The 24,967-nt window shown below is 45.9% G+C and overlaps 1 protein-coding gene across 2 annotated transcripts in view; it reads right to left on the reverse strand.

Annotated features, from left to right (window-relative positions):
* Positions 1-662: 662 nt before the first annotated feature.
* epsti1 (epithelial stromal interaction 1) overlaps positions 663-24,967 on the reverse strand; it is a 117,165-nt gene continuing 92,860 nt past the window's right edge. Inside the window, exons 7-9 of one of the 2 annotated variants that reach the window (XM_038802864.1) lie at positions 3,379-3,452; positions 3,030-3,241; positions 663-1,567 (exon numbers count right to left, since the gene is read on the reverse strand). In XM_038802864.1, coding sequence (XP_038658792.1) covers positions 1,440-1,567; positions 3,030-3,241; positions 3,379-3,452 — 414 coding nt within the window. In that variant the 3' untranslated portion in view covers positions 663-1,439. The remainder of the gene's footprint in view (positions 1,568-3,029; positions 3,242-3,378; positions 3,453-24,967) is intronic. The other variant, XM_038802865.1, reaches the window with a different exon arrangement.

Here is a 24,967-nt window from a genome sequence, read left to right on the forward strand (position 1 = left end):
TTATTCACTGAACAGTCTGCATGTCTCGGATTCCAAACTAACTCTGGCCTTCACGTGAGAGCTCAATTTCCCCCTTGATTCAGGCTCAGCATGGGTCCTCGAGCAGCCAATTAGTACTGAAGAAAATGGTATCGCGGACCAACAAAACAAAACCAAAAGAAAATAAATTTTAATCTGACTCTTTTACTCACTTGGCCTTTATACCAGATTCGTTGGATGTTACCTCACCGTCCGTCCGTCTCACAGTGTGACTCTCATTTCTGGCAGTCAAAGGTTTGACTACTCGCCTTGTCCACCGGCTTGAGCGGCGTTCGGCTCAGCAACATCCTGTTGGACTATGCCAAATGTCAGAGGTGAAAATATTCACACGAAGGCCTGAGTATAAGTAAAAAAAGCAGTAAAAAAACAACCATAATTGTCAGAGTTGATCCACAAGTGGATAAAATCCCTAGTTGATTGTTGCCCAACAACCAATAGCAGTAAGAGTGTGCACATTCAATAGATAGATTTTAGGTTGGATAAAGCACATGGGATCAAAGCAGGATAATTGGATCGAAATCAAGATGTGCCGTTATTTAACAGAATGGCAGAATAGGCTCAAGGGGCTTAATGATCCCTTCATGCTCCTGTTAGAGGTGAAAATATTCACACAAAGGCCTGAGTATAAGGAGAAAAAACAGTTTATTGTGTCAAAATTCTGGGAGAGAAGGCCTGAGAGACTCCGCAGCCTATGACAGCAACTTGTATCACTTGAGCTAAGGCTCACATGGGTTAATATACAGATTCAAAGCAAAATCGGTTTGTAATCTCATTTACATACATCAATCACCTTTATTCGCGTCACAATCATTACATGCAACTAATTAGTCCTCCATTATCTCAGTCCATGCCATAAATGGTTATTAGTTTGTAATCTATAGCCTCTTCCTGTTGTTGTCAATTTGCCAGCTCGTAGCTAGCCAGGCAGAACAGGGTTATCTTAATGCATTTGGACCTTGAATAGTCCGTTGTCTCTGGGTCAGCACCTGACTATGAGTCATTTGTTTTGCACACAGGGCTGTCTTCAGTAGCAGACACAGAAAGTACATTGAATTGCAAAGTTATCTACAATTTGCAACAGAGTTAAGAATTAGTTGTATAATGCAAACAGCAGGATTTCCCACCAACATGTCCCACAGTCATATAATGTGAGAACAGAATTGATTATAATGTGAGAGGCAGAATTGAATATAATGTGAGAGACAGAATTTTTTCATCAACACTCCTGTGACACTGGAAATGTGCAGCATCGTTTCAAATCAATAGTCAAATTAAAAGATGAATTAAGAAAATAGCTAATGGAATCTAGTACACAAATGCTAGCCAACCTGCTGGGTTTTCCATTTTGATCAGAGAAAGAGATATGCTTGTTCAAATAATTGAGATTGTTTCCAATTTATTCATTGCAGAAGCTGGATCAACTTTTCGTAGTCTCCGTCACACTGTAGCAGGAGTTCTTCAATGACAGCCATTTCATAATCAGGGAAGCAGCTTTGCAGTTTCATCAAATTCCAGTCGGAATCAGTACCTGTTTAACAAAACCCAATAGGGAATTGTGGCAGTAACTTGGACAAATCCATTATGTGAAAGTTTTGTGTAGCAGCATTCAACGCTGCCATAATCCTCTTGGCAATCCTGAGCAACATACAAATTGTGATTTATCAAGTCCCTGACCCTTTCAAAACCCGTTCATCTTTCCCCTCCCCAGAAAACCCACCACCCCCTCGCGTCCCAAAATGTGGAGCCACTTCCCAGCACTGCTCACATATTTCCTGGCAGTCAATGTTCCAATTTCTCCAAATTTATGTTCAAATACCTCCAATTAGGTTTCTGTTCCTGAAATGACATTGTGTGTTACTGTCACTGTGTTGAACTGTCACCCTTAGTCCTTGTTATCTTGGCACCTTTAAATTTGCTTGACCACACCATTTCCTCCAAAGTTGCTGCTGAGTGGGACTACTCCCAAGGACTTCCATTCTTTTCCCTCCAGTCATGGCCAGAGTATCAGATACATTGGCTTCTCAACCTTCTCCTGCACTATTACATCTGGAATCTCCAACGATCTATCCTGGACCCTATCCTATCTCTCAATATTAGCTGCACGAGATAGGGCAAAGAGCCATCTACACTGCTAGACTTTACCACAACCTCTCAGAATCTTTACAATGCAGAAGGAGGTCATTTGGCCCATTGAGTCGGCACTGGCAACCTCCCACCTCCCCTCTCGCCATTTACTGATTCTTTAAACCACCTCTTGGGCGGCGCAGTAGCACAGTGGTTAGCACAGTTGCTTCACAGCACCAGGATCCCAGGTTCGATTCCCGGCTTGGGTCACTGTGCGGAGTCTACACGTTCTCCCCGTGTCTGCGTGGGTTTCCTCCGGGTGCTCTGGTTTCCTCCCACAGTCCAAAGATGTGCAGTTTAGGTGGATTGGCCATGTTAAGTTTCCCTTCGTCTCCAAGAAAGGGTAGGTGTGGTTCCTGAGGTACAGAGATAGAGTGGAGGTGTGGGCTTGGGTAGGGTGCTCTTTCCAAGGACCAGTGCAGACTCGATGGGCCGAATGGCCTCCTTCTGCACTGTAAATTCTATGACGAACCAAAATTTCTTCCAGGAATGTACCTGGAAGGTAAAGTCCAATGTCCTTCGTCACACACTAAACCCTTTAATCCCAAAGGCAATTTAACCCTGCAGATTGTTTGGAGACCTGTTGACCTTGTGCTGAGCTTCTACTCGTATAAAAAATGGCATGAATACCAACAGAATGGTTCAGTCCCTGTACTAGTTAAGGTGATTCATGGGAGACCTGCCTACTCACCTTATTCTATACTTACAGAGTAGCCCCCCTCAGGATATATGTAACCAACATATCTCTAATGCAGAGAGATACCTTTTTAGATTGTGGCTGGTTACCAATGATCATACATCCACCTTAAACTTGAGGGTTTTTGCCTGTTTGAAATTATGATAGCGGATATAAAATGATTAATTACCTTTAGGAGAGTCCCTGCAGAAAGTATCTTTGATTATGCATCCAGAATTATGTCGCTTGTTCTCCCTCAAATCTTTAGATGTTAATTCAGGGGCAGAGTGCATGTTGCCAGATATCATATTCTCCTCATTACAAACAGAAGTGCAGAAAGGGAGCACATTTTCAGAGGCTCCTTGGCTCGTTTCAAGATTGTCCAAGAAAGCTTTGTTTTTCCTTTAGAAAGGAAGACAAAATAAATCCATGTTTATAGAAGAACCAGTCCATTACACAAAAGCCCCAGGAAAACTTCACTCAGTACAACATATCTGAATATGAAAACTTTTTAGCATGGTACACTCGGGAATACATACCTCCTGTGCTCATCCTGAAGCCGTTTGTGTCTCTCAGTTTCCACTCGAGATTCATTTTCTGCTGCAAATTCACTCTAATAAAGGAAAACAGAGATAGTTGTGTTCATTTTCTGAACTCACAGGCTTAGTGATCTGAATGAGTCTTCCCTGGCAGTTCACAAGCTAAAGTGAAGCTGCTAAATTCATTCTCACTGTCTACTCCAGTGTTGCAGTCAGTTTGAGCATCAACCATCACTATCCCACAATTCACAGCCTGAATACCCATCAACCATCACAGTCACACTGACCCAGCCTGAATACCCTTCAACAATCACTATCACACTGCTCCAGCCTGAATACCCTTTAACAATCACTATAACACTGCTATAGCCTGAATACCCATCAACCATCACAATCACACTGATGTCGCCTGAATACCCTTCAACCATCACTGTCACACTGTTCACAGCCTGAATACCCATCAACCATCACAATCACACTGCTACAGCCTGAATACCCTTCAACCATCACTATCAGACTGTTCACAGCCTGAATACCCATCAACCATCACCATCACACTGGTACAGCCTGAATACCCTTCAACCATCACTATCAGACTGTTCACAGCCTGAATACCCATCAACCATCACTATCACACTGTTCACAGCCTGAATACCCATCAACCATCACTATCACACTGCTATAGCCTGAATACCCATCAACCATCACTATCACACTGTTCACAGCCTGAATACCCATCAACCATCACAATCACACTGCTACAGCCTGAATACCCTTCAACCATCACTATCAGACTGTTCACAGCCTGAGTACCCATCAACCATCACTATCACACTGCTACAGCCTGAATACCCTTCAACCATCACTATCAGGCTGTTCACAGCCTGAATACCCATCAACCATCACTATCACACTGTTCACAGCCTGAATACCCATCAACCATCACTATCACACTACTCCAGCCTGAATACCCTTTAACAATCACTATAACACTGCTATAGCCTGAATACCCATCAACCATCACAATCACACTGATGTCGCCTGAATACCCTTCAACCATTACTGTCACACTGTTCACAGCCTGAATACCCATCAACCATCACAATCACACTGCTACAGCCTGAATACCCTTCAACCATCACTATCAGACTGTTCACAGCCTGAATACCCATCAACCATCACTATCACGCTGTTCACAGCCTGAATACCCATCAACCATCACTGTCACACTGCTGCAGCCTGAATACCCATCAACCATCACTGTCACACTGTTCACAGCCTGAATACCCATCAACCATCACTATCACACTATTCACAGCCTGAATACCCATCAACCATCACTATCACTCTGCTACAGCCTGAATACCCATCAACCATCACTGTCACACTGTTCACAGCCTGAATACCCATCAACCATCACTATCACACTATTCACAGCCTGAATACCCATCAACCATCACTATCACTCTGCTACAGCCTGAATACCCATCAACCATCTCTATCGCACTGTTCAAAGCCTGAATACCCATCAACCATCACTATCACACTGCTACAGCCTGAATACCCATCAACCACCACTATCACACTGTTCACAGTCTTAATACCCATCAACCATCACTATCACACTGCTATCGCCGGAATACCCATCAACCATCACTATCACTCTGCTACAGCCTGAACACCCATCAACCATCTCTATCGCACTGTTCACAGCCTGAATACCCATCAACCATCACTATCACACTGCTACAGCCTGAATACCCATCAACCATCACTATCACACTGTTCACAGCCTGAATACCCATCAACCATCACTATCACACTGCTACAGCCTGAATACCCATCAACCATCTCAATCGCACTGTTCACAGTCTGAATACCCATCAACCATCACTATCACACTGTTCACAGCCTGAATACCCATCAACCATCACTGTCACACTGTTCACAGCCTGAATACCCATCAACCATCACTATCACACTGTTCACAGCCTGAATACCCATCAACCATCACTATCACACTGCTACAGCCTGAATACCCATCAACCATCACTATCACACTGTTCACAGCCTGAATACCCATCAACCATCACTATCACATTGCTACAGCCTGAATACACATCAACCATCACTGTCACACTGTTCACAGCCTGAATACCCATCAACCATCACAATCACACTGCTACAGCCTGAATACCGATCAACCATCACACTGTTCACAGCCTGAATACCCATCAACCATCACTATCACACTGCTACAGCCTGAATACCCATCAACCATCACAATCACACTGCTATCGCCTAAATACCCATCAACCATCACTGTCACACTGTTCACAGCCTGAATACCCATCAACCATCACTGTCACACTGTCCACAGCCTGAATACCCATCTACCAGCACTATCACACTGCTATCGCCTGAATACCCATCAACCATCACTGTCACACTGTTCACAGCCTGAATACCCATCAACCATCACTATCACACTGCTACAGCCTGAATACCCATCAACCATCACTATCACATTGTTCACAACCTGAATACCCATCAACCATCACTATCACACTGTTCACAGCCTGAATACCCATCAACCATCACTATCACACTGCTATCGCCTGAATACCCATCAACCATCTCTATCACACTGTTCACAGCCTGAATACCCATCAACCATCACTATCACACTGCTATCGCCTGAATACCCATCAACCATCTCTATCACACTGTTCACAGCCTGAATACCCACCAACCATCACTGTCACACTGTTCACAGCCTGAATACCCATCAACCATCACTATCACACTATTCACAGCCTGAATACCCATCAACCATCACTATCACACTGCTACAGCCTGAATACCCATCAACCATCACTATCACACTGTTCACAGCCTGAATACCCATCAACCATCACTATCACATTGCTACAGCCTGAATACACATCAACCATCACTGTCACACTGTTCACAGCCTGAATACCCATCAACCATCACAATCACACTGCTACAGCCTGAATACCGATCAACCATCACACTGTTCACAGCCTGAATACCCATCAACCATCACTATCACACTGCTACAGCCTGAATACCCATCAACCATCACAATCACACTGCTATCGCCTAAATACCCATCAACCATCACTGTCACACTGTTCACAGCCTGAATACCCATCAACCATCACTGTCACACTGTCCACAGCCTGAATACCCATCTACCAGCACTATCACACTGCTATCGCCTGAATACCCATCGACCATCACTGTCACACTGTTCACAGCCTGAATACCCATCAACCATCACTATCACACTGCTACAGCCTGAATACCCATCAACCATCACTATCACATTGTTCACAGCCTGAATACCCATCAACCATCACTATCACACTGTTCACAGCCTGATTACCCATCAACCATCACTATCACACTGCTATCGCCTGAATACCCATCAACCATCTCTATCACACTGTTCACAGCCTGAATACCCATCAACCATCACTATCACACTGCTATCGCCTGAATACCCATCAACCATCTCTATCACACTGTTCACAGCCTGAATACCCACCAACCATCACTGTCACACTGTTCACAGCCTGAATACCCATCAACCATCACTATCACACTATTCACAGCCTGAATACCCATCAACCATCACTATCACACTGCTATCGCCTGAATACCCTTCAACCATCACTATCACGCTGTTCACAACTTGAATACCCATCAACCATCACTGTCACACTGCTACAGCCTGAATACCCATCAACCATCACTATCACACTGTTCACAGTCTTAATACCCATCAACCATCACTATCACACTGCTATCGCCTGAATACCCATCAACCATCACTATCACTCTGCTACAGCCTGAATACCCATCAACCATCTCTATCGCACTGTTCACAGCCTGAATACCCATCAACCATCACTATCACACTGCTACAGCCTGAATACCCATCAACCATCACTATCACACTGTTCACAGCCTGAATACCCATCAACCATCACTATCACACTGCTACAGCCTGAATACCCATCAACCATCTCTATCGCACTGTTCACAGTCTGAATACCCATCAACCATCACTATCACACTGTTCACAGCCTGAATACCCATCAACCATCACTGTCACACTTTTCACAGCCTGAATACCCATCAACCATCACTATCACATTGCTCCAGCCTGAATTCCCATCAACCATCACTGTCACACTGTTCACAGCCTGAATACCCATCAACCATCACAATCACACTGCTATAGCCTGAATACCGATCAACCATCACACTGTTCACAGCCTGAATACCCATCAACCATCACTATCACACTGCTACAGCCTGAATACCCATCAACCATCACTATCACACTGTTCACAGCCTGAATACCCATCAACAATCACTATCACACTGCTACAGCCTGAATACCCTTCAACCATCACTATAACACTGTTCACAGCCTGAATACCCATCAACCATCACAATCACACTGCTACAGCCTGAATACCAATCAACCATCACACTGTTCACAGCCTGAATACCCATCAACCATCACTATCACACTGCTACAGCCTGAATACCCATCAACCATCACAATCACACTGCTATCGCCTAAATACCCATCAACCATCACTGTCACACTGTTCACAGCCTGAATACCCATCAACCATCACTGTCACACTGTCCACAGCCTGAATACCCATCTACCATCACTATCACACTGCTATCGCCTGAATACCCATCGACCATCACTGTCACACTGTTCACAGCCTGAATACCCATCAACCATCACTATCACACTGCTACAGCCTGAATACCCATCAACCATCACTATCACATTGTTCACAGCCTGAATACCCATCAACCATCACTATCACACTGTTCACAGCCTGAATACCCATCAACCATCACTATCACACTGCTATCGCCTGAATACCCATCAACCATCTCTATCACACTGTTCACAGCCTGAATACCCATCAACCATCACTATCACACTGCTATCGCCTGAATACCCATCAACCATCTCTATCACACTGTTCACAGACTGAATACCCACCAACCATCACTGTCACACTGTTCACAGCCTGAATACCCATCAACCATCACTATCACACTATTCACAGCCTGAATACCCATCAACCATCACTATCACACTGCTATCGCCTGAATACCCTTCAACCATCACTACCACACTGTTCACAACCTGAATACCCATCAACCATCACTGTCACACTGTTCACAGCCTGAATACCCATCAACCATCACTGTCACACTGTTCACAGCCTGAATACCCACCGACCATCACTATCACATTGCTACAGCCTGAATACCCATCAACCATCACTGTCACACTGTTCACAGCCTGAATACCCATCAACCATCACTATCACACTGTTCACAGCCTGAATACCCATCAACCATCACTATCACACTGCTACAGCCTGAATACCCATCAACCATCACTATCACACTGTTCACAGCCTGAATACCCATCAACCATCACTATCACACTGCTACAGCCTGAATACCCATCAACCATCACTGTCACACTGCTCCAGCCTGAATACCCTTTAACAATCACTATAACACTGCTATAGCCTGAATACCCATCAACCATCACAATCACACTGATGTCACCTGAATACCCTTCAACCATTACTGTCACACTGTTCACAGCCTGAATACCCATCAACCATCACAATCACACTGCTGCAGCCTGAATACCCATCAACCATCACTGTCACACTGTTCACAGCCTGAATACCCATCAACCATCACTATCACACTATTCACAGCCTGAATACCCATCAACCATCACTATCACTCTGCTACAGCCTGAATACCCATCAACCATCACTGTCACACTGTTCACAGCCTGAATACCCATCAACCATCACTATCACACTATTCACAGCCTGAATACCCATCAACCATCACTATCACTCTGCTACAGCCTGAATACCCATCAACCATCTCTATCGCACTGTTCACAGCCTGAATAACCATCAACCATCACTATCACACTGCTACAGCCTGAATACCCATCAACCACCACTATCACACTGTTCACAGTCTTAATACCCATCAACCATCACTATCACACTGCTATCGCCGGAATACCCATCAACCATCACTATCACTCTGCTACAGCCTGAACACCCATCAACCATCTCTATCGCACTGTTCACAGCCTGAATACCCATCAACCATCACTATCACACTGCTACAGCCTGAATACCCATCAACCATCACTATCACATTGTTCACAGCCTGAATACCCATCAACCATCACTATCACATTGCTACAGCCTGAATACACATCAACCATCACTGTCACACTGTTCACAGCCTGAATACCCATCAACCATCACTATCACACTGCTACAGCCTGAATACCCATCAACCATCACAATCACACTGCTATCGCCTAAATACCCATCAACCATCACTGTCACACTGTTCACAGCCTGAATACCCATCAACCATCACTGTCACACTGTCCACAGCCTGAATACCCATCTACCAGCACTATCACACTGCTATCGCCTGAATACCCATCGACCATCACTGTCACACTGTTCACAGCCTGAATACCCATCAACCATCACTATCACACTGCTACAGCCTGAATACCCATCAACCATCACTATCACATTGTTCACAGCCTGAATACCCATCAACCATCACTATCACACTGTTCACAGCCTGAATACCCATCAACCATCACTATCACACTGCTATCGCCTGAATACCCATCAACCATCTCTATCACACTGTTCACAGCCTGAATACCCATCAACCATCACTATCACACTGCTATCGCCTGAATACCCATCAACCATCTCTATCACACTGTTCACAGCCTGAATACCCACCAACCATCACTGTCACACTGTTCACAGCCTGAATACCCATCAACCATCACTATCACACTATTCACAGCCTGAATACCCATCAACCATCACTATCACACTGCTACAGCCTGAATACCCATCAACCATCACTATCACACTGTTCACAGCCTGAATACCCATCAACCATCACTATCACATTGCTACAGCCTGAATACACATCAACCATCACTGTCACACTGTTCACAGCCTGAATACCCATCAACCATCACAATCACACTGCTACAGCCTGAATACCGATCAACCATCACACTGTTCACAGCCTGAATACCCATCAACCATCACTATCACACTGCTACAGCCTGAATACCCATCAACCATCACAATCACACTGCTATCGCCTAAATACCCATCAACCGTCACACTGTTCACAGCCTGAATACCCATCAACCATCACTGTCACACTGTCCACAGCCTGAATACCCATCTACCAGCACTATCACACTGCTATCGCCTGAATACCCATCGACCATCACTGTCACACTGTTCACAGCCTGAATACCCATCAACCATCACTATCACACTGCTACAGCCTGAATACCCATCAACCATCACTATCACATTGTTCACAGCCTGAATACCCATCAACCATCACTATCACACTGTTCACAGCCTGATTACCCATCAACCATCACTATCACACTGCTATCGCCTGAATACCCATCAACCATCTCTATCACACTGTTCACAGCCTGAATACCCATCAACCATCACTATCACACTGCTATCGCCTGAATACCCATCAACCATCTCTATCACACTGTTCACAGCCTGAATACCCACCAACCATCACTGTCACACTGTTCACAGCCTGAATACCCATCAACCATCACTATCACACTATTCACAGCCTGAATACCCATCAACCATCACTATCACACTGCTATCGCCTGAATACCCTTCAACCATCACTATCACGCTGTTCACAACCTGAATACCCATCAACCATCACTGTCACACTGCTACAGCCTGAATACCCATCAACCATCACTATCACACTGTTCACAGTCTTAATACCCATCAACCATCACTATCACACTGCTATCGCCTGAATACCCATCAACCATCACTATCACTCTGCTACAGCCTGAATACCCATCAACCATCTCTATCGCACTGTTCACAGCCTGAATACCCATCAACCATCACTATCACACTGCTACAGCCTGAATACCCATCAACCATCACTATCACACTGTTCACAGCCTGAATACCCATCAACCATCACTATCACACTCCTACAGCCTGAATACCCATCAACCATCTCTATCGCACTGTTCACAGTCTGAATACCCATCAACCAACACTATCACACTGTTCACAGCCTGAATACCCATCAACCATCACTATCACACTGCTATCGCCTGAATACCCTTCAACCATCACTATCACGCTGTTCACAACCTGAATACCCATCAACCATCACTGTCACACTGCTACAGCCTGAATACCCATCAACCATCACTGTCACACTTTTCACAGCCTGAATACCCATCAACCATCACTATCACATTGCTCCAGCCTGAATTCCCATCAACCATCACTGTCACACTGTTCACAGCCTGAATACCCATCAACCATCACAATCACACTGCTATAGCCTGAATACCGATCAACCATCACACTGTTCACAGCCTGAATACCCATCAACCATCACTATCACACTGCTACAGCCTGAATACCCATCAACCATCACTATCACACTGTTCACAGCCTGAATACCCATCAACAATCACTATCACACTGCTACAGCCTGAATACCCTTCAACCATCACTATAACACTGTTCACAGCCTGAATACCCATCAACCATCACAATCACACTGCTACAGCCTGAATACCAATCAACCATCACACTGTTCACAGCCTGAATACCCATCAACCATCACTATCACACTGCTACAGCCTGAATACCCATCAACCATCACAATCACACTGCTATCGCCTAAATACCCATCAACCATCACTGTCACACTGTTCACAGCCTGAATACCGATCAACCATCACTGTCACACTGTCCACAGCCTGAATACCCATCTACCATCACTATCACACTGCTATCGCCTGAATACCCATCGACCATCACTGTCACACTGTTCACAGCCTGAATACCCATCAACCATCACTATCACACTGCTACAGCCTGAATACCCATCAACCATCACTATCACATTGTTCACAGCCTGAATACCCATCAACCATCACTATCACACTGTTCACAGCCTGAATACCCATCAACCATCACTATCACACTGCTATCGCCTGAATACCCATCAACCATCTCTATCACACTGTTCACAGCCTGAATACCCATCAACCATCACTATCACACTGCTATCGCCTGAATACCCATCAACCATCTCTATCACACTGTTCACAGACTGAATACCCACCAACCATCACTGTCACACTGTTCACAGCCTGAATACCCATCAACCATCACTATCACACTATTCACAGCCTGAATACCCATCAACCATCACTATCACACTGCTATCGCCTGAATACCCTTCAACCATCACTACCACACTGTTCACAACCTGAATACCCATCAACCATCACTGTCACACTGTTCACAGCCTGAATACCCATCAACCATCACTGTCACACTGTTCACAGCCTGAATACCCACCGACCATCACTATCACATTGCTACAGCCTGAATACCCATCAACCATCACTGTCACACTGTTCACAGCCTGAATACCCATCAACCATCACTATCACACTGTTCACAGCCTGAATACCCATCAACCATCACTATCACACTGCTACAGCCTGAATACCCATCAACCATCACTATCACACTGTTCACAGCCTGAATACCCATCAACCATCACTATCACACTGCTACAGCCTGAATACCCATCAACCATCACTGTCACACTGCTCCAGCCTGAATACCCTTTAACAATCACTATAACACTGCTATAGCCTGAATACCCATCAACCATCACAATCACACTGATGTCACCTGAATACCCTTCAACCATTACTGTCACACTGTTCACAGCCTGAATACCCATCAACCATCACAATCACACTGCTGCAGCCTGAATACCCATCAACCATCACTGTCACACTGTTCACAGCCTGAATACCCATCAACCATCACTATCACACTATTCACAGCCTGAATACCCATCAACCATCACTATCACTCTGCTACAGCCTGAATACCCATCAACCATCACTGTCACACTGTTCACAGCCTGAATACCCATCAACCATCACTATCACACTATTCACAGCCTGAATACCCATCAACCATCACTATCACTCTGCTACAGCCTGAATACCCATCAACCATCTCTATCGCACTGTTCACAGCCTGAATAACCATCAACCATCACTATCACACTGCTACAGCCTGAATACCCATCAACCACCACTATCACACTGTTCACAGTCTTAATACCCATCAACCATCACTATCACACTGCTATCGCCGGAATACCCATCAACCATCACTATCACTCTGCTACAGCCTGAACACCCATCAACCATCTCTATCGCACTGTTCACAGCCTGAATACCCATCAACCATCACTATCACACTGCTACAGCCTGAATACCCATCAACCATCACTATCACATTGTTCACAGCCTGAATACCCATCAACCATCACTATCACATTGCTACAGCCTGAATACACATCAACCATCACTGTCACACTGTTCACAGCCTGAATACCCATCAACCATCACTATCACACTGCTACAGCCTGAATACCCATCAACCATCACAATCACACTGCTATCGCCTAAATACCCATCAACCATCACTGTCACACTGTTCACAGCCTGAATACCCATCAACCATCACTGTCACACTGTCCACAGCCTGAATACCCATCTACCAGCACTATCACACTGCTATCGCCTGAATACCCATCGACCATCACTGTCACACTGTTCACAGCCTGAATACCCATCAACCATCACTATCACACTGCTACAGCCTGAATACCCATCAACCATCACTATCACATTGTTCACAGCCTGAATACCCATCAACCATCACTATCACACTGTTCACAGCCTGAATACCCATCAACCATCACTATCACACTGCTATCGCCTGAATACCCATCAACCATCTCTATCACACTGTTCACAGCCTGAATACCCATCAACCATCACTATCACACTGCTATCGCCTGAATACCCATCAACCATCTCTATCACACTGTTCACAGCCTGAATACCCACCAACCATCACTGTCACACTGTTCACAGCCTGAATACCCATCAACCATCACTATCACACTATTCACAGCCTGAATACCCATCAACCATCACTATCACACTGCTACAGCCTGAATACCCATCAACCATCACTATCACACTGTTCACAGCCTGAATACCCATCAACCATCACTATCACATTGCTACAGCCTGAATACACATCAACCATCACTGTCACACTGTTCACAGCCTGAATACCCATCAACCATCACAATCACACTGCTACAGCCTGAATACCGATCAACCATCACACTGTTCACAGCCTGAATACCCATCAACCATCACTATCACACTGCTACAGCCTGAATACCCATCAACCATCACAATCACACTGCTATCGCCTAAATACCCATCAACCGTCACACTGTTCACAGCCTGAATACCCATCATCCATCACTGTCACACTGTCCACAGCCTGAATACCCATCTACCAGCACTATCACACTGCTATCGCCTGAATACCCATCGACCATCACTGTCACACTGTTCACAGCCTGAATACCCATCAACCATCACTATCACACTGCTACAGCCTGAATACCCATCAACCATCACTATCACATTGTTCACAGCCTGAATACCCATCAACCATCACTATCACACTGTTCACAGCCTGATTACCCATCAACCATCACTATCACACTGCTATCGCCTGAATACCCATCAACCATCTCTATCACACTGTTCACAGCCTGAATACCCATCAACCATCACTATCACACTGCTATCGCCTGAATACCCATCAACCATCTCTATCACACTGTTCACAGCCTGAATACCCACCAACCATCACTGTCACACTGTTCACAGCCTGAATACCCATCAACCATCACTATCACACTATTCACAGCCTGAATACCCATCAACCATCACTATCACACTGCTATCGCCTGAATACCCTTCAACCATCACTATCACGCTGTTCACAACCTGAATACCCATCAACCATCACTGTCACACTGCTACAGCCTGAATACCCATCAACCATCACTATCACACTGTTCACAGTCTTAATACCCATCAACCATCACTATCACACTGCTATCGCCTGAATACCCATCAACCATCACTATCACTCTGCTACAGCCTGAATACCCATCAACCATCTCTATCGCACTGTTCACAGCCTGAATACCCATCAACCATCACTATCACACTGCTACAGCCTGAATACCCATCAACCATCACTATCACACTGTTCACAGCCTGAATACCCATCAACCATCACTATCACACTCCTACAGCCTGAATACCCATCAACCATCTCTATCGCACTGTTCACAGTCTGAATACCCATCAACCAACACTATCACACTGTTCACAGCCTGAATACCCATCAACCATCACTGTCACACTGTTCACAGCCTGAATACCCATCAACCATCACTATCACACTGCTATCGCCTGAATACCCATCAACCATCACTGTCACACTGTTCACAGCCTGAATACCCATCAACCATCACAATCACACTGCTACAGCCTGAATACCGATCAACCATCACACTGTTCACAGCCTGAATACCCATCAACCATCACTATCACACTGCTACAGCCTGAATACCCATCAACCATCACTATCACACTGTTCACAGCCTGAATACCCATCAACCATCACTATCACACTGCTACAGCCTGAATACCCTTCAACCATCACTATAACACTGTTCACAGCCTGAATACCCATCAACCATCACAATCACACTGCTACAGCCTGAATACCAATCAACCATCACACTGTTCACAGCCTGAATACCCATCAACCATCACTATCACACTGCTACAGCCTGAATACCCATCAACCATCACAATCACACTGCTATCGCCTAAATACCCATCAACCATCACTGTCACACTGTTCACAGCCTGAATACCCATCAACCATCACTGTCACACTGTCCACAGCCTGAATACCCATCTACCATCACTATCACACTGCTATCGCCTGAATACCCATCGACCATCACTGTCACACTGTTCACAGCCTGAATACCCATCAACCATCACTATCACACTGCTACAGCCTGAATACCCATCAACCATCACTCTCACATTGTTCACAGCCTGAATACCCATCAACCATCACTATCACACTGTTCACAGCCTGAATACCCATCAACCATCACTATCACACTGCTATCGCCTGAATACCCATCAACCATCTCTATCACACTGTTCACAGCCTGAATACCCATCAACCATCACTATCACACTGCTATCGCCTGAATACCCATCAACCATCTCTATCACACTGTTCACAGCCTGAATACCCACCAACCATCACTGTCACACTGTTCACAGCCTGAATACCCATCAACCATCACTATCACACTATTCACAGCCTGAATACCCATCAACCATCACTATCACACTGCTATCGCCTGAATACCCTTCAACCATCACTATCACACTGTTCACAACCTGAATACCCATCAACCATCACTGTCACACTGTTCACAGCCTGAATACCCATCAACCATCACTGTCACACTGTTCACAGCCTGAATACCCACCGACCATCACTATCACATTGCTACAGCCTGAATACCCTTCAACCATCACTATCACACTGTTCATAGCCTGAATACCCATCAACCATCACAATCACACTGCTACAGCCTGAATACACATCAACCATCACTGTCACACTGTTCACAGCCTGAATACCCATCAACCATCACAATCACACTGCTACAGCCTGAATACACATCAACCATCACTATCACACTGTTCACAGCCTGAATACCCATCAACCATCACGATCACACTGCTACAGCCTGAATACCCAACAACCATCACTATCACACTGTTCACAGCATGAATATCCTTCAACCATCACCATCACACTGCTACAGCCTGAATACCCATCAACCATCACCATCACACTGCTACAGCCTGAATACCCATCAACCATCACCATCACACTGCTATCGCCTGAATACCCATCAACCATACCTGTCACACTGTTCACAGACTGAATACCCATCAACCATCACAATCACCCTGTGACTAGTGGTGTTCCACAGGGATCGTGCTGGGGCCTCTGTTGTTTGTAGTGCACATAAACGATTTGGAGGAAATTGTAGCCGGTCTGATTAGTAAGTTCGCGGATGACACAAAAGTTGGTGGACTGGCAGATAGTGTTGAGAATTGTCAGAAGATACAGCGGGACATAGATGGGTTGGAGTCTTGGGCAGAAAAATGGCAAATGGAGTTTAATCCAGACAAATGTGAGGTAATGTATTTTGGTAGGTGTACTATAGAGGGGTAATATACCGTAAATGGCAAAACCCTGAGGAATATAGAAAGTCAGAGGGATCTGGGTGTGCATGTCCACAGATCTTGGAAGGTGGCAACGTAAGTGGACAAGGTAGTCAAGAAAGCATACATAATGCTTGCCTTCATTGGACGGGTGCATCGAATATACAAGCTGTATGGAACCTTGGTAAGGCCGCATTTGGAATACTGCGCACAACTCTGGTCACCACACTGCCAGAAGGCTTTGGAGAGGGTGCAGAGGAGGTTTACCAGGATATTGCCTGGTCTGGAGGGTGATAGCTATGTGGAGAGGCTGAATAGACTCGGATTGTATTCATTCGAAAGACTGAGGTTGAGAGGTTACCTGGTAGAGGTTTACAAGATTATAAGGGGCATGGATAGAGTGAATGGGCAGGCACTCTTTCCCAGGGTGGCGGGGTCAGTCACCAGGGGGCATTGGTTTAACATCCGTGGGGCAAAGTTTAGAGGAGATGTGTGAGGCAGGCTTTTTACACAGAGGGTAGTGAGTGCCTGGAAGGCGTTGCCATGGGGAGGTTGTGAAAGCAGATACATTAGCGGCATTCAAAAGGCATCTTGACAAACGCATGGGTAGGATGGGTGTAGAGGGATATGGCACAAGGAAGCGCTGAGGGTTTTGGCAAAGGGTGGTACCATGACCGGTATAGTCTTGGAAGGTCGAAGGGCCTGTTCCTGTGCTGTATTGTTCTTTGACATGGGAACAGCTAATGTTGTTCCGTTGTTTCAGAAGGGTAGGAAGAAAAGTCCAAGTAATTACAGGCTGGTGAGCTTTACATCAGTGGTAGGGAAATTATTGGAGAGGATTATTCGAGGCATGATTTACTTTTGGAAGCAAGTGGACGTATTAGTAAGAGGCAGCCTGGAGGTCGTGTCTCACTAACTTGATCGAGTTTTTCGAGGAGGTCACAAAGATGATTGATGCAGGTAGGGCAGTGGATGTTCTCTACATGGACTTCAGTGAGGCCTTTGACAAGGTCCCACATGGCAAACCAATACAGAAGGCGAAGTCGCATGGGATCAGATGTGAGCTGGCAAGATGGAGACGAAACTGGCTCGGTCATTGAAGATGGTAGCAAAGAACAAAGAACAAAGAAAATTACAGCACAGTAACAGGCCCTTCGGCCCTCCCAGCCTGCGCCGATCCAGATCGTTTATCTAAACCTGTCGCCTATTTTCCAAGGATCTGTTTCCCTCTGTTCCCCGCCCGTTCATATATCTGTCTTGATGCATCTTAAATGATGCTATCGTGCCCGCCTCTACCACCTCCGCTGGCAAAGTGTTCCAGGCACCCACCACCCTCTGCATAAAAAACTTTCCACGCACATCTCCCTTAAACTTTCCCCCTCTCACCACTAAGGTGTTCCATCGGGGACAATGCTGGGCCCTTTGCTGTTTGTAGTGTATATAAACGATTTGGAGGAAAATGTAACTGGTCTGATTAGTAAGTTTGGGGACCACACAAAGATTGGTGGAATTGCGGATAGCGATAAAGACTGTCAGATATAAATTGCTTGGAAACTTGGGTAGAGAGATGGTAGATACAGTTTAATCCAGACAAATGTGAGGTAATGCATTTTGGAAGATCAAATACAGGTGGGAAATGTACAGTAAATGGCAGAACCCTTAAGAGTATTGACAGGCAGTGGGATCTGGGTGCACAGGTCCACAGGTCACTGAAAGTAACAATGCAGCTGGAGAAGGTAGTTAAGAAGGCATTCGGCACACTTGGAACATAGTGTTCAATTCTGGTCGCCATGCTACCAGAAGAATGGGGAGGCTTTGGAGAGAGTACAGTAGAGGTTTACCAGGATGTTGCCTGGTATGGAGGGCATTAGCTATGTGGAGAGGTTGGATAAACTCGGTTTATTCTCACTGGAACGACAGAGGTTGAGGGTCGATTTGATAGATGTTGCCAAAATTATGAGGGGTATGGACAGAGTGGATAGTCAGAAGCTTTTTCCTGGGGTGGAAGAGTCAATTTCTAGGGGACATTGGTTTAAGGTGCGAGGGACAAGGTTTAGAAGAGATGTGCGAGGGAAGTTTTTTACACAAAGGATAGTGAGTGCCTAGAACTCTGCGAGAGGAGGTGGTGGAAGCAGATGCGATAGTGACGTTTCAGGGGTGTCTTGACAAATAAATAGGATGGGAATAGAGGGACATGGACCCCATAAGTGTAGAAGGTATTAGGTTAGATGGGCAGCATGGTTGGCGCAGGCTTGGGTTGTGTTAAGAGATCTAGCCATTGCAATGATTTACACAGAACATCTAGTTCAGGGGTGGGCAAACTACGGCCCGCGGGCCGCATGCGGCCAGACAATGGTTTTTATGCGGCCCGCCAATGAGGTGCCCGGAATCATAACCGGCATTTTTGAAAAGCCGCCGGGGAAAAGCCGCTGAAGTAAATGCGCTTATTCAATAAGCGCATTTACTTCAGCGGCTTTTCCCCGGCGGCTTTTCAAAAATGCCGGTTATGATTCCGGGCACCTCATTGGCGGGCCGCATAAAAACGCGCGTAGTGGGGTGGATGAGTGGGGCTGTCTCATTGGTCGGTTTAGTTGGGTGTGCGACCAATAGGAGTCCAGGTTACAAACAATAAGCCTTATTATTGTTTGTAACCTGGACTCCTATTGGTCGCACACCCAACTAAACCGACCAATAAGGCAGCCCCACTCATCCACCCCACTACGCGCGTTTTTATGGTTGACTCGGCTAGGCTGTGCTTCTGTCAGTGTTAAGGATCAGCACAAGCAACTTGACACCTGATTTCAACAAACTGGTAAATGACTGCAGTCAGATGCATCATTCTCATTGACATTGTTCTGTTACTTACTGAGTTACTTTGTTTTTCAAATAAATGTGCTTTTTTTTCTTTAAAGACCTTTTATTTTGGCTATTTAAAATATTAATTATTTTACTTAATATACTATGCGGCCCTTTAAAATTGTGAATTTCTGAATGTGGCCCTTGCACGGAAAAGTTTGCCCACCCCTGATCTAGTTGTTTAACTAGAATTATGATTCATTGATGAACACGTGGAAAGATAACAAATAGATTACTACACAGATAAAGTTACTAAATGAATTCGGTGAACTCCCCTCGAGCTACGTTATGTGCGACTGTCCTGGTCAACGTCTTAATACCACCTGGCGAATGTCTCATGTCACGTCACTGATGCCTGGCGCCACCAGCTGGTTGGAGGTCGCATTACAAACTATATACAAAGCTATTCACATCACCCTTCTTTCGAGGTGTTAACATTTATATGCAAAAAACATGATTTGTATTATCCTTTAACCTATGTCATATATGTGTATACAGATTCAATTGTGCTTCAATTAACATGATATGCCTGATGAATGTGTCCCTGGTGCACAGCTGATTGTGCATCTCCGACAGGATCACCCCATTAATCTTTTGGGCTCTTGATTACTTCCCGACGTTGCTTTTGCTTCTGAAAGACTGGTTTCCGTGCAGGTCTTTTGTGCGATGCGTCCTGAAGACAGGTATCCTTGCTGGCCGTGCCTGCGTCACCAGCTTCTTTAATTTTTTAATGCGATGATTTTTGCTGCGTCGGCATGTACATTCTGTCCTGTTGGCCTCATTGCTGATATCTTCTTCTTTAGCAACAGGACCCACAGTCTCCTCCACTCTCCTTCTCTTCCTCTTCTTTTTCATAGATCTTCCTCTCCTTTTTCATGAGAGTGATTTAGCTCAGCTTTGATAGCACCCGTCTTGTCGCTGGCCTGTGCCACGCGAGTGGTTACTTGTGAATCGTCTTCTGAGATGTCTCGTGTTCGCATACTTCTGTGGGACTGTGCGGTTGTGGTTAAGTCTGTACCTGCTAGCTGCTGAGCCTCACACTCTGGTTTCTGGGTCGGATCCACATCCCCAATGTTGGGTGCTGTTTCTGCATCATGTGTTTGAGCCCCAAGTGATGGCTCCTGTTCACTTGAAATGATAATGCATGGGTCATGTTTTCTTGAAGAACCAAGTAGTGGCTCAACCTCATCTGGTAGTATGATATAAATATCATCTGTTGTCGTGGAGCTGCATACAAATACAGCCATTTGCTCCTCTAACTCACCTTTTGGTGGAATGGCTCGAGTATTGGGGAGACCTCTACCGGAACCATTCCGTAGAGCTGAGATGATTCTCCAGAATGGGTATTATATCTTCCGTTAATATCACGGCTGAGATAGAACATAGAACATAGAACAGTACAGCACAGTCCAGGCCCTTCAGCCCATGATGCTGCATCGACCATTTATCACCATCTAAGATCAACCTAACCGACACCCCTTCAATTTACTGCTGACCATGTGTCTATCTAAGAGTCGCTTAAATGTTCCTAATGACTCTGACTCCACCACCTCTGCTGGCAGTGCATTCCACGCACCCACCACTCTCTGTGTGAAGAACCTACCTCTGATATCTCCCCTATACCTTCCTCCAATCACCTAAAATTATGTCCCCTCGTGACAGCCATTTCCCCCCTGGGGAAAGGTCTCTGGCTATCCACTCTATCCATGCCTCTCATCACCTTTTACACCTCTATCAAGTTACCTCTCTTCCTTCTTCGCTCCAGTGAGAAAAGCCCTAGCTTCCTCAACCTTTCTTCATAAGACATGCCCTTCAGTCTAGACAGCATCCTGGTAAATCTCCTCTGCACCCTCTCCAAAGCATCCACATCCTTCCTATAATGAGATGACCAAAACTGGAAACAATATTCCAAGTGTGGTCTAACTAGAGTTTTATAAAGCTGCAGCAAAACCTCGCGGCTCTTAAACTCAATCCCCCTGTTGATGAAATCCAACCCACTATACGCCTTCTTAAAAACCCTATCAACCTGGGTGGCAACTTTGAGGGATCTATGTACGCGGACCCCAAGATCCCTCTGTTCCTCCACACTTCCAAGAATCCTGCCTTTAACCCTGTATTCAGCATTCAAATTCGACCTTCCAAAATGAATCACTTCACATTTATCTAGGTTGAACTCCATCTGCTACTTCTCAGCCCAGCTCTGCATCCTGTCAATGTCCTGCAACTACCCTCAACACTATCTACAACTCCCCCAACCTTTGTGTCATCGGCAAACTTACTAACCCACCCTTCCACTTCCTCATCCAAGTCATTTATAAAAACAACAAAGAGCAGAGGTCCCAGAACAGATCCCTGTCACATCCACTGGTCACCGACCTCCAGGCGAAATAAATTCCATCCACTACCACTCGCTGTCTTCTTTCTGTATCCAGATAGCCAGGTTTCCCTGTATCCCATGCCTCCTAACTTTGTGAATGAGCCTACCATAGGGAACCTTATCAAATGCCTTACTGAAATCCATTTACAACACATCCACTGCCCGACCTTCATCAATGTGTCTCGTCACATCCTCAAATAATTCAATGATGCTTGTGAGGCATGACCTGCCCCTCACAAAGCCATGCTGACTATCCTTAATCAAGCTATGTTTTTCTCAATAATCATAAATCCTATCTCTCAGAATCCTTTCCAATATTTTGCTCACCACAGACATAAGACTGACTGGTCTGTAATTCCCAGGGAGTTCCCTATTCCCTTTCTTGAACAGGGTCCACCATTCACCTCCCTCCAATCATCCGGTACTACTCCAGTGGAGAGTGAGGACACAATTACCAATGGCGCAGCAATCTCCTCCCTCGCTTCCCGTGGAAACCTTGGGTATATTCCATCAGGCCCTGGAGACTTATCTCTCCTGATACTTTTCAAAATTTCCAGCACATCCTCCTTCTTAATATCAACCTGTTTGAGTCTATTAACCTGGTTCACACTGTTCTCATGAGCAACAAGTTCCCTCTCTCTGGTGAATACTGAAGCAAATTATTCATTAGGGCCTCCCCCATCTCCTCAGACTCGAGGCACAGGTTCCCTCCACTATCCCTGATCGGCCCTAATCTCACTCTGATCCTCTTATTTCTCACATAAGTGTAGAATGCCTTGGGGTTTTCCCTAATCCTTCCCACCAGGGATTTTTCATGCCCCCTTCGAGCTCTCCTCAGTTCATTTTTGAGTTCCTACCTGGCTACCTTGTAACCCTCTAGAGCCGAGTCAGATCCTTGCTTCCACTACCTTACATAAGCTTCCTTCTTCCTCTTGACTAGAAGCTCCATTTCACTTGTCATCCATGGCTCCTTACCATTCCTTCCTCGGCTCAATGGGACAAAACTATCCAGCACTAGCAGCAAGTGCTGCTTAAACAATCCCCACATTACTGTTGTGCATTTCCCCAAGAACAACTGTTCCCACTTTATGCTCCTCAGCTCCTGTCTAATAGCAGTATAATTTCCCCTCCCACAATTAAATACCTTCCCACACTAAGTGTTCCTCTTCCTCTCCATGACTATAGTAAAGGTCAAGGAGTTGTGGTCTCATCCGAAGTGTCTGCTACTACAAACTCACCGTCAGTCTCTGCATACGCCACCTTAGAGCTTTCACACTTCTCGTGTCCGGCGCAGACTGGGTGTCCCTTATGATAACCTCGTCACTCCTGCCAAACCAGCTGAATAGCACTTCACAGGCGTCGTCATCTAATTTACCGAAACAACCTGACGAATGTTTCATAGTCATCTTCATCTGGCTCACCTTCTGAGCCTCTATGTTCCTCATCATACTCATGGGGCGGGATTCTCCGAGCTCATGTCGGGTCAGAGAATCGGTGGGGGCGTGGGAAATTCATGGCACCCGCTCCAACGTCGACCGGCAACCGGAGAATTGGCGCCAATCGCACCGTTGCCGTGGCGCCGGTCGGGGGCTGCTGAAATGGGCCCCCGTGGCGATTCTCCGTGGGCGAGCGGCCGAACTCCCGCCGAATTCCGCCGGCGTGTTTCCAACCTAGTACCACCCGATGGGAGGTCGGACCTGTGGCCGCGGTGGACGTCCTGATTGGGGGGGTGGGAGGACCTCCATGGGGTCCAGGCCCATGATCGGGGGCTTCCGATTGGCAGGCGGCCGCGATCTGGGGGGGGGCCTACCTCCTTCCGCCTGGCCCGCTGTAAGGTCCCCAACCTGTTGCTCTGCGCCAGCGTGGAGACGGCAACCACGCACATGCGCCAGGGGCCCCTTTCGGCGCCGAAGCAGCACTCCGGCGGC

The sequence above is a fragment of the Scyliorhinus canicula genome, chromosome 7 (genome assembly GCF_902713615.1).
Source record: "Scyliorhinus canicula chromosome 7, sScyCan1.1, whole genome shotgun sequence".
Lineage (NCBI taxonomy): Eukaryota > Metazoa > Chordata > Chondrichthyes > Carcharhiniformes > Scyliorhinidae > Scyliorhinus > Scyliorhinus canicula.